At 45.1% G+C, this 27,541-nt stretch overlaps 1 protein-coding gene across 4 annotated transcripts in view; it reads left to right on the top strand.

Annotated features, from left to right (window-relative positions):
- LOC148144635 (uncharacterized) overlaps positions 1-27,541 on the top strand; it is a 333,213-nt gene that overhangs the window by 289,947 nt on the left and 15,725 nt on the right. Inside the window, exons 1-2 of one of the 4 annotated variants that reach the window (XM_087975024.1) lie at positions 7,088-7,213; positions 9,268-10,426. The exons of 1 other annotated variant lie outside the window; for it this stretch is intronic. In XM_087975024.1, the coding sequence (XP_087831150.1) occupies positions 9,989-10,426 (438 nt within the window). In that variant the 5' untranslated portion in view covers positions 7,088-7,213; positions 9,268-9,988. Of the gene's footprint in view, positions 1-7,087; positions 7,214-9,267; positions 10,427-14,222; positions 14,421-26,940; positions 27,249-27,541 lie in introns of those variants that run through there. 2 more of the 4 variants (XM_087975017.1, XM_087975020.1) reach the window with 2 other exon arrangements.

The raw sequence follows: 27,541 nt of genomic DNA, 5'->3' as shown, positions 1-27,541 counted from the left end.
TGTGGAGCAGAATCATAAGACACAGAATTTATAGCAAAAGCTGACGGTGTCATGCAACTGATAAGATATTGAACAAATCTAGATTGCGGATTAGTCTTTCACCTTTTACCATGGGTTGCAGGTTTCAGTTCATTAATATGTAAACCCCAGAACTACTTTTAATTCACCTTCTCGAGATGGTTTAAGGTTTTATAAAAATAGGTGACGTCTCAGCTCAGATACTGCATAAAAGGTGTGAGGTTCGAGTCTGTATCCCAATCTTGAATCAGATTGGTTCTATTAACCAAAGTAGGAATTTATAAAATATTACATGCAGTTTGTGTGCTTTATGATCAAAATTGAATATATCTGCAAATATAATTCTGCAAATGCAAATTCACCCCATAGACTTATGTGTGACTGTGTGTGCATGAGAGTGTGTGTGTGTGCGCATGCGAGTTTGTGCATCTATGCTAATGAAGTGTGTGTGAGAGATGGATTATAAGCCTGTGATATGGTGTGAGTGTTAGGCTGTGTGTGTGTCTGAGCCAGTGACAGACAAAGGCAAGGGGTTGCATTTTGCTAAAACAAGGAAGGCCAGGACTTGTACAGTTAATGGTAGAGACCTGCATCGTGTTCTAGAACAGATTCATGGGGGGCGGGGCGGCGTGGAGGGGTTCTGGTACATAAAGTTAAAAATCTCTCAACGACACGTTATCGTCCAACTGGTTTATCTGGAAGCACAAGCTTTCGGAGCACTGCTCCTTCATGGGGTGTTTGTGGAGCAGGATCATAAGACACAACCACCCGATGAAGGAGCAGCGCTCCAGAAGCTAATGCTTGCAAATGAGCCTGTTGCAGTATCTCCTGGTGTGGTGTGAATTTTAACTTCGTACACCCCAGTCCAACACCGGCATCTCCAAACCGGGTGCATAGTTCTTTGAAAGTTGCATCAGTGGTAGACAGGGTTGTGAAAGAGGCGTTTAGCACAGTTTCCTTCATTGTTCACACCGTTCAGTGCAGGAGTTGGGACATCACGTTGTGGTTGTACAGGATATTGGTGAGACCACGTGGAGAGGACTGAGTACACTTCTGTTCGCCCTATCGACGACCACAAGTTGTCGGGTGACCTTATTTCGATTTATAAAGTCATGGGGCGTATAGGAAAGGTAAATATCACAGGGGGGAAAATTATGCAGCTCCCCTTTTTTACTTCTCTTGCCATTTGGACACTTCAATTCTGTCAGTAACAGCCTCGTCGCCAGAGAGCAGACTGCGCGTGCTCGCCGGCGTCTGGATGAAACTGCGCATGCCCCTCACTGCACGCAAGTGCCTCGCGACTTTTGGTGGGCCAATCAGGAGTGCTGGAGGACCGGAAGGTGACTGGTCGTCCTGCCAATCAGAGCCTTCCTATTGTCTGAATGCAGAAGCTGGAACACGAGTTTCGGAAGTTGCTGCTCTCTCTCTGAATGAAGATTGAGTTTGTTTCAGACTCCCTTCTTACTTCTGCTAATCTAATCGTTTTACCACATCTGTCTGTGGCGTGCAACCCCGCCTCCCCTCCCCAACCGATAGCTGGGTCTTCTTACTTTTGCTGATGCAACACAGGGTCTTATTTGGTTATCTTGTTCATACTAACTCCCTATATGCGTGACCATTGCTACGGTCATGTTAATACATCTGCTTCTACCAGTCGTCCACCTCCTTTAGTCAGGTAAAAACAAGTCCTGCAGATGCTGGAAACCAGAGGGCTCCTTGGATGCTGCCTGAACTGCTGTGTTCTTCCAGCACCACTAATCCACCTCCTTTAGTTAGTTATTTCTTGGAATATATCCTCACAATTCTGCCTTGTGATTTTTACAGAAGCAAGATGCAGCTACTTGTAACTGCTTGCAAGCATATCTAACTTAACATATCCCCCCGCTGTGACTCAGTCTTGTGATTTTTGCAGAAACAACACTTCGCAAGGGCCTCTCACAGCTACTGTACCTGCATCCAATACATAAACTACTCTCAACAAAAAAAACACTTCATCCACACAACATAAAAATCCGCACTCTGTTGTTCAAAAAACAGATGAACTCAACCTTGAATATATTCAATGGGCCCCTAAATGCAGGAAGACATCCCCACTTCTAATCCCAGTTCATCTTCCAAATATACCACTTGCCTTGCTGATTGCTTGCTGCATCTGTCTGATGACTGGTGTAGAAGAACACAGGCCCCTTTGTACATCCATGCATCATTCCTGATGAAGGGCTCGTGCCTAGAATGTCAACTCTCCTCGTCTTCAGATGCTGCCTGTCCTACTGTGCTTTTTCAGCCCCACACTTTTAGACTTTGATTCCAGCATCTGCAGGTCTCACTTTCTGTATATCGGATGCTGAGCGTTAACCTTGATAAGGGGCAGGGAGAGTCAATACCCAAGGTCTTTTCCCCAGGGTAGGTGAGTGGGGAAAGGGACATGAGGGGCAACCTTTTCACACACACGGTGGTGCATCTATGGAACGAACTGCCAGAGGAAGTGGTGGAGGCTGGAACAGGTACAACATTTAAAACCCATTTTGATGGGTACATGAATAGGAAGAGTTTAGAGGGATATGGGCCATACGTGGGCAAATGAGACAAGGTTAATTTAGGATATTTGGTCAGCACGGACAAGTTGGGCCAGAGGGTCTGTTTCCAAGCTGTAACACTCGAATTGTGTTCGGTGAATGCAGAAGTGTGGTTGGACTTTCAGAGCAGCTTTCCAAGATGTTGTGCCCTTACTGGGAGCAAAAGAAGTTACAATGAAGTCTTTCCTTTGTGAGACAGCAACTGAGTGAGTACATCTGCAAGTTTGGTGGAAAGTGGGAATTCATTGCACTGTGGGGATGAAGCCCTACCCTATCCAGTCATTTCTGCTGGTGGATGAGACCAGGCCTCAAGTTGAGGGGAGTAGATTTAGGACGGAGAAGAGGCGGAACTGCTTTTCCTGGAGAGTAGTCAATCTATGGAATTCTCTGCCCAAGGAAGCAGTAGAGGCATCTTTATTAAGTATATTCAAAACATAGTTGGATGGGTATTTGCATGGCATGGGAATTAAGGGTAGTTGGGACAATGCAGGGAGGAGGATCTCAGACGACGGATATATCAGCCATGATCATAATGGATGGTGGAGCAGGTTTGATGGGCCAAATGGCCAACTCATACTTTTTTTACTATGAAACTATAACCCTGCATTTCCCATGGCTAATCCACCTAACCTTCACATGCCTGGACATTATGGGCAATTTAGCATGGCCAATCCAAATCAAGGCCGGTGAGCAATGTAGTGATGTGGAAAATGAGCATCAGAGAACGATAGAAAGGGACAAGGTGAGTAAATGTACCAACAATCAAAACTGGATTCTGAAGATCACAAAACTTGAAACTAAAAACGATGTTTCTGAATGTGGTGCATTGTAACAAAATTAACTGCACACATTGAAGAGAATAATTATGATCTGAGACTCCTTACAGAGGCATGGCTTCAGGATGACAAGGATTGGATCCTGAATATCGAGGTGATAGTCAAATGGGAAGCTTGGTGAAGGTAGAGGGTTGATGCTGCTCATCAAAGCACTAATCACAGGGAAGTCTGGTGTCAGCTTGGATTTCAGGTCCTGATTTCTCTGTCCTCTGATGTCCCTGTACCCACAGAGTAAGATATTGGTCTGTTCTGCTCTGCTGGATTTCTGCTGAAGCTTTGACCCCCCACCCCTACACCTTCTGGAACAATAAAACATTCAATCAAGACCCAAGCCACAATTCCCCAGCCTGTCAACCATCCAGACACAGAGTGTAGTCCTAGCCAGGAATCAAACAAGAAAAACAGAACAAAATTAGAAATAAATAAATGCTCGTGCTTAACGTTTGTTCATGAGGAAGTAAACCAGAAATCGGGCTCTCCCACGATTCTTACAGTGCCCAACTTGAGGCAATCTCTCCCTAACATCTAACTATTCATACCCAGCTATGGTTTACAACAATATTTACACCAGCAGAATTAAAGCATCTGTTATCAAGTAGACATCGGGATACACAGCACGAAATAGACTTTTCTCTGTCTCATTCACACACATATACACATATACATCCATGGGGGTGAATTTGTATTTGCAGGATTATTTTTGCAGAAACATTCTATTTTTCTCAAAATATGCACAACCTGAAGGCTGTTCAATCCATGTCATATTTTGTAAATTCCACTTTGGAAATAGAACCAGTCTGACTCAAGTTTGTGATACAGACAGACCCTGATTTCACACCTTTAGAGCATTGTCAGAGCTGAGATGTCACCTTTCCTTATAAAACCTTGAGTTATCTTAAGAAAATGTCTTTCAGGAAATTCTGGGATTTACAAATGAATGATATGAGCAGACCATACTAAAAGATGAAAGACTTAACAATCCAGGGTTTTTCAATATATCATTTTAGTGCTCTGTAATGTTTTTCCATCCATTCTGTGCCTTATGATTTTATTCTCCACAATTACCTGATGAAGGAGCCACGCTCCGAGTGCTAGTCATAGAGATGTACAGCATGGAAATAAACCCTTCGGTCCAACCCGCCCATGCTGACCAGATATCCCAACCTAATCTAGTCCCACCTGCAAGCACCCAGCCCATATCCCTTCCTATTCATATACCCATCCAAATGCCTCTTAAACGTTGCAATTGTACCCACCTCCACCACTTCCTCTGGCAGTTCATTGCATACATGCACAACCCTCTGCATGAAAAGTTGTCCTTTCGGTCCCTTTTAAATCTTTCCCTTCTCACCTTAAACCTATGCCTTCTAGTTTTCGACTCCCCCACCCTGGGGAAAAAGATCTAGGCTATTTGCCCTATCTATGCCCCTCATGATTTTATAAACCTCTCTAAGGTCACCCCTCAGACTCTGATGCTCCAGGGGTAAAATAAATGCCCCAGCCCCTCTCAGTCTGTATAACTGGTTAAAGCTCCTTCCCATAGTCAGCTCACTGGGACACACACACTCATTCCGTGTAACCAGTTAAAGCTCAGTTCACTGGTGTGTTCCTCTCTGCTCACACAGATGCCCAGTACCTTTTGAAGCAGGTCAAATGGATTTCTCTTTCCAGACTCAACCCCCCAATGATATTGAATGACCCTGTCAGATCTTGTTATGGAATTTCTTCCAAGATTTCTGTCTGCAGATCCTCACCTTCTGTTACCCTGTTAGCAAAGTTGAAACAAGTCATCACTGTCTGTACCGAATAGAAATTCTGATTATATTGTATGTGTCTGTGTACTAACTCAGTAACATACAACTGGTATTATTGATTTAAAATGCACAGGAGACGTGAGGAAGGAGGTGTCAGGACCTGGTACACTCTGAACCCTAACAGGGTGTTCCAAGTGGTCATGAAAACATTTCAAAATGAAGTGGATGGCCATAGAACTGTACAGCACAGAAACAGTCCATCTCATCCATGCTCACTAGATATCCGAAATTAATCTATCCTATTTACCAGCACTTGGCCCATATCCCTCTAAACCCTACCCATTCACATACCCATTCAGCTGCCTTTTAAAAATTATATTTGTGCCAGCCTCCACCACTTCCTCTCGCAGCTCATTGCACACACGCACCACCCTCTGTGTGAAAAAGTACAAATCTATGCCTTCCTCATCCCCTGTTTTACCTGTACTGATACCTTCGGGGATCTCTGAACTTGGACAGCAAGGACCCTTTGTTCCTCAGCACTCTGTAGGAATCTACTATTTATTACTTCCTTCCTTCCCTTAATAAATTTCCCAAACTGCCTGGAGATTAAATTCCATCGTTCTGCCACATTTACTAGCTGATAGATATCAGAGTGTAGCCAGGGACCATCCCCCTCCCTATGAACAATATCACCTTTCCAGCGTTTACTCCTGGACAGAGGGGACAGCATTATCTTGGGCTGAGCAGTGTGTTTGTTAGCTTATCAGCATGTCCAACTATATTAATCAAAAGTACCTCACGCTAGCTACACAATAAACCAGCGATGTTAGTTCCCATTATCTCTTTAGTTGTGCCCTTAGTTTTTCCTACCTTCTACTTAATGTTATTCTAATGTCACAGTTGGCGATTTAGTGCCAGCTTTTGCAACAACGGTCTTGCATTCCAGACCCTACTTAATATTTTCCCAATGTCATGATTAGATATTTATTATCAATAGTCTCAAGTAGGCTGACTCTACTAATTATTAATTAGATACTTAATGTCATGTCCCAAATATTTATTGTCCCAATCCTGTCAATCATATTGAGTAGATGAGGCTAACTTTACTGACTGTTATCTCATCTTGCCATGAGAACCTCAACCTTACTGTGCTAATTAGTGTAAGAGCTTTCCACTATCCTTTGCAACAAACCGGCAATGGTCTCCATGCTCTAACCCTTCCCATGCTTTCATGCTCTTTATTTTCCATACTATCTAAAGATAGACTCAGAGTTGTAGAGCCCAGAAACAAACCCTTCGGTCCACGCTGACCAGATGTCCTAAATTAATTTAGTGACCCATTTGCCAGCATTTCACCCCTTACCCCTCTGAATCTTTCCTATTCATAACCCCATCCAGATGCATTTTAAATAATGTAACTGTACCAACCTCCACCACTTCCTCTGACAGCTCATTCCATAAACATACCACCCTCTGTGTGAAAAGATTGCCCCTAAGGACCCTCAGAAATCTTTCCCCTCTCACCCTAAATCTATGTCCTCCAGTTCTGATCTCGGCGCCTTGCCCCCACAACAAGGGGAAAAGACATACAAAAATTGAGCAGCCAAGACAAAATGCAAAAGGAATAAAATATCGAGCCATAGGGAAAAAAATGTGGCTCTATCTTTTTTCCCCTGTTGGCATTTGGACACTTAAAATCTGTCAGTAACACGAACATCCCCGTAGAGCATACTGTGTATGTTTGCCGGTGGCAGCAACGCAGTGCGCATGCTGGCCAGTGTCAGCAAAACACTGGGCATGCTCATCATCGTACGCAAAAAAAAGGCACGAGACCTTCTTTTGATTGACCAATAGGCAGCATTGGAGGACTGGAAGGAGACTGGTCCTCCTGCCAATCAGAGCCAACCCATTGTCTGAATGCGGAAGTTGGACCATGAACTTTTCAAGCTGCGACTCCTGATCCTCTCTGTCTGAGTAAAGATTGAGCTTTACCCAGACTGCAAATTCCTTCCTGTGTCCCAGATATGTGAGTATGGCACTCTCTTGCTCCCATTCCATTTCTTTTTCATTCTGGGGTTCAGTTGTTGACTTGCAGAAACTGAAAGAAAAGAGAGTGAATCCGGGAGGGACAGACTCCGGAAACGTTGGTCTAGGTCTGTGTCTCAATTTGCAAAATAGACAGGCAGGAGGTGGAGAAGTCGACGTTTCGGGTGTAACCCTTCCTCGGGGCTGGGGCTGGGTGTAGAAGCTGCAGATAAAGGGGATGGGAGTGAAGTGGGGATAGGTCAAGACAGTTAGAGGGTACGACCTGGTTGGTCAATGGGAGGAATGAATCTGGTTGGTGGCAGGGAACGAGGAGGGAGGTTTTTTGAAATTGGAAAACTCAACGTTGAGTCGTTCGGGCTGGAGGCTGCCTGGAAGATGAGGTGTGGTCCCTCCAATTTGCAGTTAGGTTCGCCGTGGCAATGGAGGAGGCCAAAGATGGTCATGTCAGAAAGGTAGTGGGAAGGGGAATTGAAATGGGTGGTGACTGGGAGGTCTGGTCAGCTCTGTGGACCCAGCTGTGATGTTCAGTGAACCGTTCCCCAAGTTTGCGCTGGCTCTCCCCGATATAGCGAGGACCACAATCAGCAAACACAGGGCAAATGCAGTACCACAATATGAAGTTATAGCCTTGGCTGTGACCATGAAAAACAGAAAGGAAGTGCATTGTTTAAATGGAGATGTATTTGGATGTGGAGGAAGTGAGAACTGCAGATGCTGGAGATCAGGATCAAAAATTGTGGCACTGGAAGAGCACGGTAGGTGAGGCAGCATCTGAGGAGCAGGAGAATTGACGTTTTGGGCACGAGCCCTTCATCTAGACTGATGTGTGGATGGGCAGAGGCCTCAGTGTCCTCCTACTCCAGTCACTGCCAGTTGTCAGACAGGTGCAGCAGGCAATCAGCAAGGCAAGCTTTATATGAACAAGAGGAATTGAGTTCAGAAGTGGGGGTGTCTTCCTGCAGTTAGGATGTCATTGAATATATTCAAGGCTCAGTTCATCTGATTTTGAACAACAAAGAAGTGGATGTTTGTGGGGGAAGGCAAGAACATGGTTTTAAGACCAGTATAGAACAGTTCCAGAGTCATACAGCACAAAAACAGACCCTTTAGTCCAACTGGTCATAGAGATGTACAGCATGGAAACAGACTCTTTGGTCCAACTCATCCATGCCGACCAGATATCCCAACCCAATCTGGTCCCATCTGTCGGCACCTGGCCCGTATCCCTCAAAACCCTTCCCATTCATATACCCATCCAGATGCCTTTTAAATATTGCATTGTACTAACCTCCACCACTTGCACTGGCAGCTCATTCCAAACATGTACCACCCTCTGTGTGAAAAAGTTGCCCCTCAGACCCTCAGATCTCTTTTGTATCTTTGCCCTCTCACCCTAAACCTTTGGCCTCTAGTTCTGACCCCCCCCCCCCCCCCCCCCATGGGCCATATGCCAGCAAATGGGACTAGATTAATTTAGGATATCTGGTCAGTACAGTCGTGTTAGACAGAAGTGTCTGTTTCTGTGCTATATATCTCTATGACTCTGGCGTTGCACTAACGTTTGCCACGTGAGTAGGTTCACTTTCTCTCTACTGTCAATGTTAATGCCTTGACGTCTCATTTTGCTCCCACCTTCCTGGGGACGTTAACCATTTTGTGTCTGGTTGTTTATAAAGAAGCTGCATTGCAGGTTCACCCTGACACTTTCTTTTTGCTTCCCAAAATCAGGCCTGCTCACTCTCAGCAGTATCCCAGTGTTGTGAAAGATATTAGCTTTTCAGGCGGAGATATTCAAAGTTCAGAGAGATGGCAGTCTTGACGTTTTTGCTTTTCTGCTCCGTAAGATCCTGAATCAGCACCCTCAGGAGAAATTAATGAGAGCGGAGTGAGAACAGAGGGGGAGAGAGAGTGGGATGGTGCTTTCAATTTTGTGGAATAACAAAAGAAAAGAATATTGCACAGAAAGTAGAATTGCTTGTTCAGAATTTCTACCCTGTACTGACAGTGATGACCTTTTGTAATCTCTTTATACAGAGTACAGTAGCACCTCGACATACGAACGACCCCATTCATGTACAAATCGGTTTACGAACAGGATTGTACGTAAAATTTTGCTTCAATGTACATACGAAATTCAAGGTACGAACGCAAAAAGCCCATGTGCGACCACGTGGTTTCATTGTTCTGCTTTGCTTTGCGCTTGTTGAACACAAAAGCTCTCGGGCCCCGAGTGATCTCATTCAGTTCGTCTTTGGCGCGTGTGCTGTGAACAGCCGTCCAAGCATTCTTACGCTATCCGAACAATGGGAAAAGTTGATTCAGTTCGCGAACCGGTTCCAGGAACGGATTCAGTTCGTAAGTCGAGGCGTTACTGCATTTGAAAATCTGAAGACGGAAGTTTCAAAACCAACAGATTTTCTTATGCCCGAAATGTTGACTCTCCTGCTCCTCGGATGCAGCCTCATCTGCTGTGCTTTTCCAGCGCTGCACTTTTCGACACTGACTCTCCAGTGTCTGCAGTCCTCACTTTGACGTCAATGTCTACAGTCACTCAATCCATCGGGACCGCAACGGTTTTCAACTATGATTCTGTGAGAAGGAGCAAAGCTTTTTGGTTCCTGTTTAAGTACGTTTTCAGCATCAGTGGGACTGGATAAGAGACCCTACCATTGCAGCGCACTGAGTGTGGAGCCTGAAACAGCTATACGGCCTGGAAAGAGGAATTCACAGCAGGAAGTGGCTCCACACTTCGGCCATGGAGAAACCTGAGGAATCCCACCTCTTGGAGAAACCGTGGAAGAGTGGTGACTGTGGGAAAGGCTTCTGTTTCCCATCTTCCCTGGAGATTCATCGGCTTAGTCACACCGGGCAGAAGCCATTGCCCTGCCCTGTCTGTAGGGAGGGCTTCAGACATTCCTCCACCCTGCTGAGGCACCAGCTGGTCCACACCGGGGAGCAGCCCTTCAGCTGCACAGAGTGCAGGAAGACTTTCAGCAATTCCTCCACCCTGCTGACTCACTGGCGGGTCCACACTGGGGAGAGGCCCTTCAGCTGTCCCGAGTGCGGGAAGGCCTTCAGCAATTCCTCCGACAGGCTGAACCACCAGCAGTTCCACACCGGCGAGAGGCCATTCCCCTGCCCCGAGTGTGGGAAGGTCTTCACCCGCTCCTCCAACCTCCGGAGGCACCAGCGAGTTCACGTACTATCGCAGGGGGATTGAAGGAGCGACGGCTGAATGCCATTATTCACTGGACCATCAACCCAGTTCCCGGACTCCCAGGTTTGAGTCCCGCTGCGGCAGATGGCGCTATACAGGGTATGGGTTGAAATTGCTGACTGATGAAACACTTCCTCCGGGTTACGGCTGTACCAAGGATCCAATTAGAAAGGGACATCTCGGTGCTGATCAATAGTAAAGACAGTGAGGTGGGGTGGGGGTGTAGGTGTGAGTGAGTGTGCTTTGACCTTGAGCTGTTTAAAAAGCAGCTACTTTTTCTCTGCCTTTTTGCTGAGGGGGATTTGAAGCTGTAACAAAGTTGGGTCACAATAAAGGTTAAGTGAACTTACCGCCGAGCTCAGACTCTCATTAAAGGCTTTGAGCTCCGAGAGGTTTTTGTTTTAAAGCTACTAATTTCTTTCCGCCTCCTGCACTAAGCTTCCAATGTCGTGTATCAGATGGATCAGTGAATGAACAGCCAGTATCGTGAGAAATTGTCAATTTTTCAGGAGTGCAGAGTGTGTCGTTTCATCGGCGTTGTAAGGTTTCCTGGCAGCATCGGGTGGTGTGGGCTGTGTTCACTAGAAACGATGTGAAGGAGCCGATGTTGGACTGGGCTGGATAAAGTTAAAAATCACAACACCAGGTTATAGTCCAACAGGTTTATTTGGAAGTATGAGTTTTTGGAGCGCTGCTCCTTCATCATGTAACTGTGGAGCAGGATCATAAGACACAGATTTTATAGCAAACGATCACAGTGTCATGCAACTGAAATGACATATTGAAAACCAAGATTGCTGTTAAGTCTTTCACCTTTTAGAATGAGTTGCAGGTTTCAGTTCATTAATCTGTGAATCCCAGAACTACTATTAATTCACATTCTCGAGATGACTTAAGTTTTTTTTTTAAAAAAAGTGTCACCTCAGCCCAGACAATGCATTAAAGGTGCGAGGTTCGAGTCTGTCAGTAACCCAATCTTGAATCAGACTGGTTCTCATTCCAAAGTAGGAATTTATAAAATATTACATGGATTGACTGCCTGCAGTTTGTGCACTTTTTGAGCAAAGTAGAATGTATCTGCAAACATAATTCTGCCAATGCAAGTTTGCCCACAAAGTGATGTGTGAATGCGTGCATGTGAGTTTGTGCATGAGAGTGCACGTAAGAGTGTGTGCATGCTTGGTAAAGTGAGAGTGTGATGGAGTATATGCCTGTGAGTGTGTTGGGGGTGTATGTGTGGATGTCTGAGAGAGCACGTGTATGAGTGAGCTATTAATAAAAGCAAGGGCTTGCATTTTGCTAAAACAAGGAAGGGCAAGACTTGTACAGATAATGGTTGGGGCCCTGTGTCGTGCTGTAAAAGAGAGACATGGTGGGGTTCAGGTACACAGTTCTTTGAAAGTTGCATCGCTGTTAGACAGGGTGGTCAAGAAGACATTTAGCATACTTGCCTTCATTGTTCACACTATTGAGTCGAGGGGTTGGGACATCATGTTGAGGTTGTACAGGATGTTGGTGAGGCCACTTTCAGAGTACTGAGTATGCTTCTAGTGTCCCTGTAATAGGGAGAATTCTATTAGAGAGAGTTCAGTAAAGATTTACCAGGATGTTGCCAAGACTGGAGGGTTTGAGTTCTAAGGAGAGGCTGGGACTTTATTCACTGGAGCACAGGAAATTGAGGGGTGACATCATTGAGATTGGAGGTAAGGTGAACACCAAAGGGCTCTTCCTTAGCGTAGGGGAGCTCAAGACGAGGGGGCATATTTCTTTAAAGTGAGAGGAGAGAGATTTAAAAGGAACCTGAGCAGCAACGTTTTGACAGAGGGCGGTTTACATGTGGAATGAACTTGGATGAGGATGTGGTAGATGCAGATGAAGTTACAAATTTTAAATGACATTTGGATGAGTACATGAGGTTTCGAGGGACATGGGTCAAATGCAGGCAAGTGGGACAAGCTTAGTTTGGGAATCCTGATTGAGTGATCTTATTGAAGTGGTCTTATTGAAACCAGTAGAATTCTGAAAGGGGCTTGACAGGATAGATGCAGATAAAATGCTCCTTTTGTTGGGGGGAGTCATAGAATCTGAACAATGTGGAAGCAGGCCATTCAGCCCATCTATTCCACATTAGCCCTCTGAAGAGCATCTCGCCCACATCCATCCCATGGCCAATCCATCCTAAGTTTCACATCCCTGGTCACTAAGGGTAATTTAGCAAAGCCAATCCACCATAACCTCTACACCCTAATCTATAAATTACCTTCTCAAAAATATCATTTAAATGTAGAGTTTTTCTCTAAGAACAATGTCAGTCCTGACTCAACATTCGGGCGCAGACAGAATTCACACTTACTGTTAGAAAAGCTCTGCATTTGAATGACATTCTTGAGAAGGTAACAAAAAACAAGTTCTGGGATGAACAAACCAAAGAGCAGAAACCTATTCTAAAGGTGAAAGATTTAATCTAAAATTGTTTAATGTGTCACATTTCCATGACATTAGACTCCTTTGGATATAAATTGTGATCATGATCTCATTCTCCACAACCACCTGATGAAGGAGCAGCGCTCCAAAAGCTTAGTGCTTCCAAACAACCTGTTGAATTATAACCTGGTGTTGTGTGATGTTTAGCTTTGTCCATGGGAAACACATGAGTTGTGGAACTGGTAACAGTTCTTATTTTATGATCTATTTCACGTGAAATTTCTCCTCTGCGCAGGCACGGGTGAACAGTTTATTTTCTGTGCTTTGTGCGAGATCAGGCTAGCAGCTTTTAAATCCTTATGTCAAGCAGCGGAAGTAAACTGTTGATCAGCAATTGTATTCCGAAAGTGGTACTTCCAGCTCTGGTAATCCTGTTGCATCACATCTAAAGAGCAGACAGAAAAGTTATTTCGCTTGTTCAGTCAGTTGAATTGGTTCTGCACTCAGATGAGACTGGATACTGCTTTTATTGGATCAGAATTAACCTGCTTATTTTCTTAAAAATTAAACCATCTCACGGCCATTCCAACACCCTTTTTTAAAAATGACCACTGTTTCCAATACGGTCGTGCTTTCTAAATATTACCATGTATTTTTAATTATGTACAATGTCTCTTTAGATTTCAATGTACCTTTTTAAATATAAAAATGCCCCTTTACATGTGGCTCAGCCCTTTAAATGTGTTATGTTCCTCTCAGCGCAATGTTGCTCCTCGATAATGTATATTTACCGCTTTAGATATCAAACTTAAAGGGGTACTTCTGCTTACAAATAAGGCAACGTTTCTTCGAAATGTAGATTCATTTAGATATAACTGCGTCACTTTACATATTAAGATAATCCTTTGAATGTGCCACATCCCTTTTGAAATATAATCTCGTCCATTTACATCTCTTTATTTGCAGAATTACCCGTTAAAATGTCCACGTCCCTTTTAAAATGCAGATTTCCCCATTTAGATGTCGGAATATCTGTTTAAATTGAGCCGTGAGCTTTCCCAATGTAGACAGGGCTCCTGGAAACGTGGCAGTGTCCCCCCTGCAGCTGCAGAGCGAGACAGGAGAGTTTGTTTTTGTGAATGAGCAGTTGGAGCGCGAGGTGGCTGTTGCTTGGTGACGGTGAGACTCCCCCGGCCCCGCCCATCCCCCCGTGCAGACGTCACGCGGGGGCGAAGGCGGTTGGGAGGAGAAGTCGCTCGAGCGGGAAAGCGGCGGGAGGGCGGCCGTTAGGAAAATGGCGCCGTGCGGCCCGGGGCAGACACCCGGGACTGGGCACCGCCGCCTTCCTGGCGCAGCTGCTGGGTCACGGCCACACCGGCCGGCTGTACAGCAGGCAGGAGCCGGTGAGCATTCTGGAGGCGGATGGGGTTAAGGGCCTGCTTGGGAACTCGTCGGCCGCCTGGGTGGTGGAGTTCTACTGGTCGTGGGGCGGCCCCTGTGTCAACTATGGGGCCACCTGGAAGGTACTGGGCCCGGGAGGTGAAAGGTGAGGCAGGTTGTGGTGGGACGGAGGGGAAGGAATGTGGGGCCTGTCCTGTCATAGTGACATTTTACACTCACTTTCCATCTGCTTTTACTGGCGCTTGTACTGTTTCCCCCTCACTGTTTGTTTAATCCTTGTGCTGTTTGCTCTTTGCTGTTACTTGTGCAATTGCTGAGGGTAGTGTGTAAATACTAGTGAAGGAGATTATGCACCAGCATGTTTATGTTCCTCAGTCATTGAAGGGGCAGGACCTGTTGAGAATGGTTAGTAAAGTATGTGGTGCACTAAGCCTTGTTAACTTGGATATGGTTTGTTATTTGGAAAAGTAGACTTTATTATTTAGAGTCACAGAGATGTACAGCACGGAAACAGACCCATTTGGTCCAACTTGTCCATGCCAACCAGATATCCTAAATTAATCTAGTCCCATTTGCCAGCACTTGGCTCATATCCCTCTCATCCCTTCAGATGTGTTTTAAATGCTGTAATTGTACTGGCCTCCACTACTTCCTCTGGCAGTTCGTTCCATACGTGCACCACCCTCTGCATGGAAAAGTTGCCCGTTAGGTACCTTTTAATATCTTTCTGCTCTCACCCTAAACCTATGCCCTCTAGTTGTGAACCTCACCCCGACACTGACGAACAGTCATTTTAAAAAAAAGTTGAGCAGCCAGACAAAATGCAAAAGCTATAAAATGTTGAGCCACATGGGGAAAATGAACCGTGGCTCTACACTTTGTTTCTCCTCTTGGCATTTGAACACTTAACATCTGTCAATAACACCAACATTGCCACAGAGCATATTGTGTCTGTTCCGTGGTGTGAACAACAGCATGCCTGCTCACTCGTGTCACCAACACATTATCCATGCTCCTTGCTGTCGGCAGAAATGGCGACATCGTTTATCTCTGTTCCTAAAGGTCTTCCCTTTATTCTTAAAGCTGTGCCCTCTGGTCCTAGTCTCTCCTACCAATGGAAACATCTTCCCAATGTCATTGCACTGTGGGGATGAAGCCCTACCCTGTCCAGTAATTTCTGCTGGTGGGTGAGACTCGGCCTCGAGGTTAGAGGGAGGAGCTTTCAGTCGGAGATGAAGAGGAACTGCTTTTCCCAGAGAGTCGTGAATCTATGGAATAGTCTAGAATAGAGTGGTACTGGAAAAGCACATCAAGTCAGACAGCATCCGAGGAGCAGGAAAATCGATCTTTTGGGCAAAAGGCCTTCATCAAAATCTATGGAATACTCTGGCCAAGGAAGCAATAGAGGCAGATTCATTAAGTATACTCAAGACACAGTTAGGTGGGTTTTTGCCTGATAGGGGAATGAAGGGGTTCCTTGTGACAGTGCAGGGAGGAGGAGATGAGACGATGGATAGATCAGCCATGATCTTAATGATTGCGGAGCAGGCTCACTTGTAGCAATTGGAGTGAATCCATGGAGGGAGCAGACGTTGAGACTTCAGGTTTGTGTCTTGGTTACCTGGGTGAGGAGAGACAGAAGGACAGGCTGGGACTGTTTTCCGTAGTATGCCAGAGTCTGAGGAATGACCGTACACGCTTTTATATCGTCATGAGGGACATGGATAGGGTAAATAGACATGGTATTTTCCCAGGAGCAGGAAAATCAATGTTTCGGGGAAAAGCCTTTCATCAGGAAAGTGTGTGTGTATGTGAGTTTGTGTATAAGACTGTGCGTCAGTGAGTGTGTATTTGCATGTGTGCATGCTTGATAAAGTGTGATTGTGATGGAGAATGAGTCTGCGAGAGGGTGAGTTTTGAGAGGATGGTGTATGTGTATGTCTGAGAGAGAGCGCGTGTGTATGAGAGAAGTATGGATATAAGTGAGGGGTTGCATTTTACTAAAATAAAGGAGGCCAAGACTTGTACAGGTAATGTTAGGGCCTGGGTCGTGTTGTAGAACAGAGACCTGGGGGTGTTCGGGTTCGTTGTTCTTGAAAGCTACATCACTGGTAGACGGGGGTGAAGAAGGTGTTTCGCACACTTGCCTTCATTGTTCACATTGGTAAAACCTACCTCTTGCAAAAATGCCATCCCGTATTCCCTATTCCTCCGCTGTATCTGCTCCCAGGAGGACCAGTTCCACCACAGGACACCCCAGATGGCCTCCTTCTTTAGAGACCGCAATTTCCCTTCCCACGTGGTTAAAGATTCCCTCCAACGCATCTCGTCCACATCCCGCACCTCCGCCCTCAGACACCACCCCTCCAACCGTAACAAGGACAGAACGCCCCCGGTGCTCATCTTCCACACTACCAACCTTTGCATAAATCATCCTCCGACATTTCCGCCACCTCCAAAAAGACCCCACCACCAGGTGAGGGAAATTGTATATTTCCCTCTCCACCCCTTTCCGCCTTCCGCAAAGACCTTTCCCTCCGTTTCTACCTGGTCAGGTCCACGCGCCCCCCCACAACCCACCCTCCCATCCTGTCACTGCAGGAACTGCAAGACCTGCGCCCACACCTCCTCCCTCACCTCCATCCAAGGTCCTAAAGAAGCTTTCCACATCCATCAAGGTTTTACCTGCACATCCACTAATATCATTTATTGTATCCGTTGCTCCCGATGCGGTCTCCTCTACATTAGGGAGACTGGACGCCTCCTGGCAGAGCGCTTTAGGGAACATCTCCAGGACACCCGCACCAATCAACCACACCCCACTGTGGCCCAACATTTCAACTCCCCCTCCCACTCTGCCGAGGACATAGACGTTGAGAGGATGGTGAATCTTCTGCCTCGAGTTTGTCGAGAAAATATTTGTTTGCTGGGCCTTCCCAAACGGGAAGAGGAAGACCAGCTTACAATGTTTCTGGAGCAGTGGCTTCCTCAGTTATTGAATCTGGAGGCTGGATCAGGCCAGGTCAGGGTAGAATGTGCCCACCGGGTTGCAATACACAGGCCCGGCTTGGACCAGCACCCCCACCCGGTTCTGTTCCAGCTGCAGTGCTTTTAGGAGAAGCAGATGCTCCTGGAAGCTTCCAGAAATCTTGGGAAAGATCCCTAAGCCATGATTTACAAAAGATCCAAGATTATGCTGTTTCAGGACTTTTCCCCGGCTCTGGTCCAAAAGAGGAGGGCGTTTAAGGGATTTAAACATTCAGTACTCCCTGCGCTACCCAGCAACGCTACGTTTTAGCCACGAAGGGTCCGTGTATAACTTCAGATCGCCAGAGAAGGCCAAGGAATTTTTGGACTCTCTTAGATAAATTGTAAGAGTTAACTCGTGTGGTGAATGATGTTGTTCTGCCCTCCCCATTCTCTGGTTCACCCTTTTTATTTCTCTTTTATTACTTTATTGCTTAATATTATCTCCGGGGAGAAGGGGGGGGGGGGGCTTATTTGTTCTCCACTCTGCGATTTTTCTCCTTTTTTTTGTAAATATATATAGGCCGGGTGGTCTAGTAGATTTTGGTGAGGGGTCTCTGCTATGTCTTATTTTTTCTCTTAAAGCGGGGTTATTTCCCCCTGTTATTTTATATTACCATAATTAATTGTTACCTGCTGAAACTGTAATTTTATAGTTTTATATGTTTATAGGGGTTTTAACATCACCAAATATATCTAGGTGTTGATGTGTGGGTGGGGAGGGGGAGGAGGGTAGGGTACTCATTGTTAACTTTAGCTTAGTCATACACTTGAATTTTCTTCACTTTATTATGGGCTGCCTAGGTCGAGGGTGGGGCACTGGTCGGGAGAGGGTATGATAGGTTTTTGGAAAGGAAGTGATTTCCCCTGGTAACGAGGGGAAAAATCTCTGTTTTTTTAAATTTAGAAATAGTTATATATATATATAGTTATATATATAGTTAGAAATATATATAGGCCGGGTGGTCTAGTAGATTTTGGTGAGGGGTCTCTGCTATGTCTTATTTTTTCTCTTAAAGCGGGGTTATTTCCCCCTGTTATTTTATATTACCATAATTAATTGTTACCTGCTGAAACTGTAATTTTATAGTTTTATATGTTTATAGGGGTTTTAACATCACCAAATATATCTAGGTGTTGATGTGTGGGTGGGGAGGGGGAGGAGGGTAGGGTACTCATTGTTAACTTTAGCTTAGTCATACACTTGAATTTTCTTCACTTTATTATGGGCTGCCTAGGTCGAGGGTGGGGCACTGGTCGGGAGAGGGTATGATAGGTTTTTGGAAAGGAAGTGATTTCCCCTGGTAACGAGGGGAAAAATCTCTGTTTTTTTAAATTTAGAAATAGTTTTTTGTTATATTGGTGTGAGTGTAATAAAGAATCTCTATTTTTGTGAATTTTCTATGGTCTATGCTTGGGGTGTTTTGGTGTTTCTCCTCCCAGGGGGTCTCGGACTTGCCTGGATGATTATGGTGAGTCATTCGCTTAAATGGTGCACCTGGAATGTCAAGGGGAGTAATTCTCCAATCAAAAGGAAGAAAATATTATCAAATCTCAAAAAAGAAAGGGTTGATATAGCTCTTCTACAGGAGACCCATTTATTGGATAAAGGATATTTGAAATTACAACAGGATGGATTTGATCAGGCCTTCTTTTCTTCCTTCAGCTCAAAAAGTAGGGGAGTAGTCATTCTTATTTGGAAGAATCTCCCTTTCAAAATCCTAAGTCAGATAAAAGATGAATCTGGACGATATATACTAATTAAAGCCCTTATAAATGGAGAGGAATATGGGATTTTAAACCAGTATTGTCCACCGGCGCATCCTTTCAAATTTATAACAGAAGCCTTCTCCAAACTGATGGCTCTCGGTGCTCGTCATACAATTATAGGGGGAGACTCCAATTGCATTATGGAGCCGGAAATAGACAGGATTCCCAAGAGTACTGCGGGTGGATGCCCCAGATCTAGACAATTGGCGGATTTGAATCAAGCATTAGGATTAATAGATGTGTGGAGGTGCCTCCATCCGCAAGGCAGAGATTTCTCTCTTTACTCTAATCCACATAAATGTCACACTAGAATTGACATGTTTTTTTCCCCCTCGACTTTTTTAAATTCCATATCATCCTGTAAAATAGGTGATATGATAATTTCTGATCACACTGCTGTGTACATGGAAATCAAGGCTAGGAACAATGAGGCATCCCCCTGACATTGGCGTATGGATTCCTTCTTAATGAAGGATATTAAATTTGCAAAATATTTTTCTCGAGTTTAAAGCTTTCTTGGAAATTAATTCAGGTACGGCTAGTAACCCGTCAATGATGTGGGAGACTATTAAAGCTTATTTGAGAGTTGTGATCATTTCATACTTGGTGACCCAGAAAAAATTAAAGGGAAAACAACACGGTCTAATTGAGGCTCGCTTAAAAGCAGCTGAAACAGCATACGCTGACAGACCTTCAATTGCCAAATTACAAAGGATTATGACCCTTAGGACAGCTCTGAATACCGACTTCACCCAAAGGGCAAAGAGGGAAATATTATTTGCAAAACAAAGATTATATGAATTTAGCGATAAACCTCGTAGATGCTTAGCATTTCTTGCAAGGAAAAAAAGGACCCCTCAAGCTATCACGGCTATCAGGGAAAGTGCTGGTACTCTGATTCACATCATAAAGGGATCAACACAATCTTCAGAAAGTTTTATTCTGATCGCAGGATTGTGAAGATAGAGCCAGGAGGATGCAGTCCTTTTTTAAAAGCCTGGCCTTTCCGGACTTAATCCCGGAATAGATATCGGTCCTGAATGCTCCCCTTACAACCCAGGAAATACTTGATGCAATCGGGTAACTTCAGAGCGGTAAGGCACCTGGTCCAGCGGGCTTTCAGGTTGAACTTTACAAAGAGTTCACAGGAGTATTAGCTGGCCCACTTATGGACATGTATAACTACTCATATAAGTCAGGGCTGCCTCCTGCCTTCACTGAAAGAGGTGAATATCTCCCTTATTCTCAGAAAAGGAAAGGATCCAGAAGATTGTGCATGATACAGACCAATATCCTTGCTAACTGTAGATTTTAAAATTCTCTCTAAAACATTAGCATTGAGGCCAGAGAGGGTGCTGCCATATATCATAAATGAGGACCAGCATGGGTTTATTAAGGGCCATAGATCATCTAATATTAGAAGGGTCTTGAATGTGAATCAAGTCTGTCATCAGGAAAAAATACCAGGAATAGTAGTCTCATTGGACGCGGAGAAGGCAATCGACAGGGTTGAATGGACATACCTGTTCTATACATTGGAAAGATTTGGCGTTGGAAACGTATTTGCCAAATGGGTCTCAACACTGTATAATGATCCCAAAGCAGTTGTGATCACCAATGGATTAGGTTTGGATAGCTTCCGTGTGGGTAGGGGCTGCCGTCAGGGATGTCCTCTCTCACCGTTGCTATTCACGCTAACAATTGAGCTACTGGCGGAAGCGATACGGGCCTACTCTAATATAATGGCCCTGAGGGTTGGTACAGGTAAACATAAAATTACCCCATATGCAGATGATTGATCTCCTTATTCTTAGTCATCCTCTGATGTCCGTGCCTCACTTAATCCAAGTTATTAATACATGTAGTGAATTTTCAGGCTACAAAATTAATTTTTCAAAATCTGAGGCCATGCCTCACTAGTATGTCCCATTTATTGGACGGATGCCACTTCCCCTTTTGGTGGTCTCTGGAGGGTTTCTTATACTGAGGCATTTTTATCACCCCAGTATTTGGCCAGCTATACAAGGTCAATTTTGTGCATCTATTGGAAAGGGTAAGACAGGGCATCTAACGTTGGGGAGACCTTCCAATTTCCTGGCTAGGTCGAATAGCCCTAATTAAAATGAGTGTCTTGCCCCGTCTCTTATACCCTATGCGAATGCTTCCAGTGATGCTGCCGAGTACGGTTGGCTGGGTTCTTTCATCTGGAATCCTAGACAGCCCCTCATTAAGTTAAGGAAGCTACAGCTCCCACAGGCAAGGGGGGGGGGGGGGCTGGATTTTCCAGACTTTAGGAAGTATCAGTTAAGTTCCTTGTTAAGCTACGTAGCCGATTGGGTTACGTCTGACCCGCAATCAATCTGGATGGACATCGAGGCTTCTCAAGTACAGTGCCCTCCTATTAACCTCTTATTTTTAGAGAAGATGAAAATCATTACGAACGACTGTAGAAACCCTATAGTATTAAACACAATTCAAGCTTGGAATATAATGTGGCAAAACGAGGGTAATTCACATAAAACATCCCCCTATACTCCTATAGTGGGGGCATGGGGTTTTCAACTGGGGCTTACAGATGCCACATTCAAATCCTGGAGATCTAGGGGTATCTCCTGTTTCGGGGATCTGTTTGAGAAGGGGGTCCTGATGTCTTTTGAACAGCTGCATCAGAAATTTGGATTACCTAATGGAGACCTCTTTCGATACTTCTACGTTTGAGACTACATACAGAAGACGACTACGTTATTAGATGTTTTCTATAAATCAGATAGAGAATGTAGAGTGTTGTGGCCAATGGGTGTACCCTCGGTCAGCACTCTTTATCATTTATTACGTGATGAAGTGTCGGAAGATATGGACCGTGTGCTTAGAACATGGGATCAGGATTTGGGGCTGGAAGTTTCTACAGAACAGTGGAATGACATCTGGGAAAATGCCAAAAAAAATCTCCATTTGTAACAGAACCCAGGCCATTCTGGTAAAGATACTTCATAGGGCCCATATGGTATCAGAATGATTGGCATAATTTCGGGCAGGAGCATCTGCAATGTAAAACAGAGGTGGGCATTCTTACACACCGCTTGTGGACATGTCATAAGATCCTGAAATACTGGACCAAAGTAGTAAACGCCCTGACAGAAATCTTGGGAACGAAAATTACAGTAGATCCAGTATCTCCTCTTCTGGGCTTCTTGAGCTTACCTTCTCTGGATGTGCACTGGAGGAAATTATTTTCCATTCTCTCCTTCTATGAAAGGAAAAATATCTTGGTAAACTGGATGGCTGAGGGCCCTCTAGGACTTCAGAATTGGCACAGATTAATCATGGAATGTATTTCCCTTGACTTCCTTACAAATATGCTGCACCAAAAAACTGAATTATTTTATAAAATGTGGCAGCCCTTTTTGAATTACATAGATACAGATATCTCGGCCATTCTTTCAAGGGCTTTCATCTCGTTGAGGTAACAGTTCTGGTTGGCCCCTTGGGAGAGGAATCCCGCATGAATATGGGTTTTATTACAACTTATGTTAACTCATTACGAGCATGTATTTCACTACTTCATTACTATGTTATCCTTTTTTCTTTTGACTAATGTAAGATATTTGATCATACACTCTGGTTAGTTATAGGTTAGATTCGTAGTGAGTTGAGTTTTGTCTTTTTCTTTTTTATATCTCTTCTTTTTGTTTCACAGGTTTTGGCTATTTATTTAAGATTTAATTGTATATTACTGTTTGTACTTGTGCTTTTTCTATTTGTAAACTTGTAAAAACATGTTAAATTTTCAATAAAAATATCTTTTTAAAAAAAAGTGCATCTGTACAGATGCATGAGTAGGGGAGAGCAGAGGGATACAGATTCAGGAATTCTGCGATAGGTTTAGACAGGGGATTTGGATCGGCTTAGGCTTGAAGGGCTGAAGGGTCTGTTCCTGGGTTGTAAATTTTCTTTGTTCTATGTTGAGGTTGTACAGGATGTTGGTGAGGCCATTTTGTTTAGAGTACTGCGTACAATTCTGGTCATCCTGTAATAGGAAGAATACTATTAGAGGGGGTTCGGTAAAGATATACTTTGACGTTGCCAGGAATGGAGGGTTTGAGTTATAGGGAGAGGCTGGGATTTTTTCACTGGAATGGGGGAGGTTGAGGGATGACCTTATTGAGATTTGAAAAATCATGAGGGGTGAGGGTAAGGAGAAAAGCGAGGAACATGCGCGGTTATGTAGAGCCGGGGGGTGGGAAGGTGAAACAAAGTTGTGGCTCTCCCCTTTTTTCCTCCTTTTGGCATTTGGCCAGTTGAATCTGTCCGGAAGGGGCCTGGTCCTCCTGCTAATCAGAACCCCTGCCACTGTCTGAATGCGGAAGGTCGACCATGAGCTTCTGAAGTTCTGTTGCTCCTCTCTCTCTCTGAATGAAGATTGAGCTTCAGTCCAGACTGCAACTTCCTTTCTCTGTTTAACATCTGGGAGTACTGCACTCTCTTTTCTCGTCCCCTTTCCCATTTCTTTTCTCATCCTTGGGTTCAGCTGTTGGTTTGTAGGAGCTGAGGGAAAAAGAAAGTCAATCGAGGTGAAGGGACAGACTCTGGAAAAGGTTGGTCGAGATCTGTGCCTGTTAATGTTTGACAGGCTTTGTTTCCTGAGCTTGACACATTTACTTATCTGGCAAAAAAGGATGGCGTCTTGATCCATGTTGGGGATGGAAGTGGATTACGCTGTGGGTGACTTGCTCGTAGTAGTCCAATACGTATTGGATAAGTAATCATGACACACAAACCTTGAGTTATTGACTGTTTATTCGGAACTCACGGGGAGAGCCAAGTCGACCTAATAGTCTCAAGTCACTCCGACGAGATACAGAGTTGTGTGATTCTATAGGTTACAGTCATTTAACAATTAGCAAACTGTTAATTGCAGGAAATTGAGCAAACTGAGGCACTTTACCCAGTCACGTAGTGTCTGGACAGTGTTGGTTAGTAGCTGATGTGTACAATAGGTCTTTGCAAAGAGAAAGATATTCCCATGCAAGGAAAGAATTTGTTTATCAGGTAGCAGTACAGCTGCAAGGCAGACTGTCTCTGAGTCTGGGAATGAAGGGTAGCTGGGACAATGGATAGATCAGCCCTGATCTTAATGAATGGCAGAGCAGGCTGGATGGGTCAAATGATCTACTCCTGCTTCTATTACTATGAAACTATAACCCTGCATTTCCCATGGCTAACCCACTAACCTGCACATCCCTGGACACTGTGGCCAATTTAGCATGGCCAATCCGAATCGAGGCCGGTGAGCAATGTAGTGATGTGGAAAATGAACATCAGAGAACAATAGAAAGGGACAAGGAGAGTAAATATACCAGCAATCGAAACTGGATACTAATGTCACAAAAACTGAAACGATACATGGTGTGTCTGAATGTGTGCCACATTGTAACAAAAGTGAATGAATTAACTGCACACACTGAAGTGAATAATTATGGTCTGAGATTCGTCGCAGAGACATGGCTTCAGGATGGCAAGGATTGGATCCTGAATATTGAGGGGGGAGTCAGATAGGAAGCGAGGTAAAGGCAGAGGGTTGGCACTGCTCATCAAAGCACTGATCACACGGTAGTCTGGTGTCAGCTCGGGTTTCAGAGCCTGATTTCTCTGTCCTCTGATCTCCCTGTTCCCACAGAGTAAGATGTCGGTCTGTTCTCAGCTTTGCTGGACTTCTGCTGAAGCTTTCACGCCTCTTTTACAGCTTCCAGAACAAGAAAACATTCAGTCAATCGAAAGCCAACCCACAATCTACCAGAAATAGGGCTCTCCCAGGATTCTGATAGTGTCCTACTTGAGAAATTCTCTCTCCCTTCGATGTAACTATTGGTATTGTTGGAGCAAAGTAACTCGTGTGTCAAATCGTTTAGAGCAAAGTAGTCAGGAGAGGAGACCTTGAACAATTAACTAGCTTTATTCGATGCCATGGGGAGTACCTCTTAGTTCAAAACAAAGTCCAACGTATTCCAATAAATTCAGAATGTTACAAGTTTTATGGTAAAACACAAGCCCCACTCTCCATTAATTATGCAACTGAGGGGCATTCGTAAGGTTCACATACATTGTCCAGACCTACATTTCTTAATGTTTACAAAACTGAATGTTACCTTATACTGCAGGTTCAGCTCGGCTCGAATTACCGATAAGGGACAGAGAGAACGAATCCATCATTCTATGAAGCAGCACAGTCTAATGGCCTGAGGAGCAGAGACAACCTGCAGCTGCAAGGTCAGGCTATCAAAACAGCCAGGGCTCAGACAGCATTATGTTAACAGGCTAAATTTTACTGCAAACATTGCTTTGTGACAAAATGGCCTCCATGCAGTTTTGTCAATTTTGATCAAATTCTCCACAATCCCTCCTTTTTATTAAAAGGAAGAGATTATGGGTGTCAGCAAAAGAGGGATTATACCCAGAGCCAGGAGGATTGTCAGGGGTTGGTGCTTGGAGATCGGACTGATAGTCTTCAGGTTCAGTAAGGACAGGGGCAGAAGGCTCCAGGGATTGGGAATCATCATCAGGGGTTTCATCAGGAATGGGAAATCTCAGCAATTGGGAGATCGCTGGAGAGGAGGGCCACAACAGTGAACTGAGCCGAGCACAGGATTGTCTGCGAGGTGACTTTGATATCCAGTTGAGCAGTTCCAAAGGCAGGGGGAAAGAAAGCTGCAAGTTGCTCAAACTCCATAAGGGCTCGCTTGGTACGAGTTCAGGATGGATGGGGATATGGGCACATACCTAGCAGCTAGAGTGGTTGACCTTCTGCGCATAAGTATTAAACTGTAATTTCTGTTTACTAGCGGTTATCAGGCCCAATCAAACATAGTTAGTGAAAGAAAGATAAGAAAGAGTGCAGTGAAAGCCAGAATGATCAGGCTGAGCCATTCATGGATGAAGGCTGAAGATGTGTCTCTGACGGGGTCTTCTCGTGTTCCTCCAGGAGGTGGCGCTCATTTGCATTGTGTTGTGTGTGTCCATGCGGCCTCCCCTTGACCCTGACTGCTGACCGGGTAACCCAGCAGGACTAGGAACGGGCCTTTCCATCTCAGCTCCAATATGCCCCGGTCCTAATGCTGAGGCTTGGCGTACCCATGAATGTAAACTCTGAAGAGTTTTGGTTAACTGATGCAAATATTTCCCACTTGTCCAACACTAGAGTGTCAGCTGTTTCAGCCATTGGGATGTTTTGATTCATCTACTAAATACATCTACTCATATTAGACAATATTTATAACAATGTATGCGAGGTGATTCTATGAAAGCAAGTTGTAGATGGGGAAAAAGGCTGACCAGGCAAGGAGGTGGTTAGCAAACACACTCTCTCTGCCTGCCTGCGGCGCTCTCTCTCTTTTTTCTGTCTCTATTTGCATGCCTGTGCCTCTCTCTCTCTGCCTGCCTGCGCCTCTCTCTGTCTCTGTCTGCCTGCCTGCGCCCCTCTCTCTGCCTGCACGTCTCTCTCTCTTCCTGCGCCCCCTCTCTCTCTCTGCCTGCCTGCGCCTCTCTCCGTCTCGCTCTGCCTGCCTGCGCCCCTCTCTCTGCCTGCGCGCGCCTCTTTCTCTCTCTCTCTCTCTCTCTGCCTGCCTGCGTCCCTCTCTCTCTCTGCCCGCCTGCGTCCCTCTCTCTCTCTGCCCGCCTGCGTCCCTCTCTCTGCCCGCCTGCGTCCCTCTCTCTCTCTGCCCGCCTGCGTCCCTCTCTCTCTGCCCGCCTATGCCCCCCTCTGCCTGTGCGCCTCTCTCTCTCTGCCTGCGCGCCTCTCTGTCTCTCTCTCTCTCTGCCTGCCTGCGCGCCTCTCTGTCTCTCTCTCTACCTGCCTGCGCGCCCCCCCTCTCTCTCTCTCTGCCTGCCTGCGTCCCTCTGCCTGCGCGCCTCTCTCTCTCTGCCTGCCTGTGCGTCTCTCTCTCTGTAACACTCTTCAACTTTGTACATGTCTCAGTTAATAGTTGCCCAATGTGTCCTGTATGCTAAATTCATTCAAGTCTGGACATCCTGAAGCGAGCAATTATACTTCAGATTACTACTCGCCAATTAAAACTAACGTTGGGCACTCAAACAGATCGGGGGCACATTGAAGCATGCCACGGACCTCAGTGTGGGTCCTGGGCTTATCAAATAGGGTTTCATCTCTCGTAACCCTGGGGTAGGAAATTCGTTATTACTAACTTTGTAAAGCACAAGTGCTCTCAGCAACGTTACGTCCAGACGCTAGGACCATGTTGAGTTTTCTCACTAGTATCTTATGGCTGAGGAGGGAGAATTGTGTCATCACTTCTAACAGCATTTTTGTCCCTGGCCAGCTTTCCCCTTTATTTTGGACACGACAAAAGCAGCAACCACCCTCTATATTTCATCTCTCAAAGGATATCGGCCGGTGACCTGGCAGGACCAGGGTATCTCCTCCCTGACTCGCCAACTGTGGGGGATGGAAATAAA

Source organism: Chiloscyllium plagiosum, unplaced genomic scaffold (genome assembly GCF_037043375.1).
Source record: "Chiloscyllium plagiosum isolate Xiang-an unplaced genomic scaffold, Cpla_swu_hap1 HiC_scaffold_27, whole genome shotgun sequence".
NCBI classification, from domain to species: domain Eukaryota; kingdom Metazoa; phylum Chordata; class Chondrichthyes; order Orectolobiformes; family Hemiscylliidae; genus Chiloscyllium; species Chiloscyllium plagiosum.
Note: the sequence above shows the minus strand (reverse complement) of the source record. Positions and strands in the feature narration are given on the sequence as shown.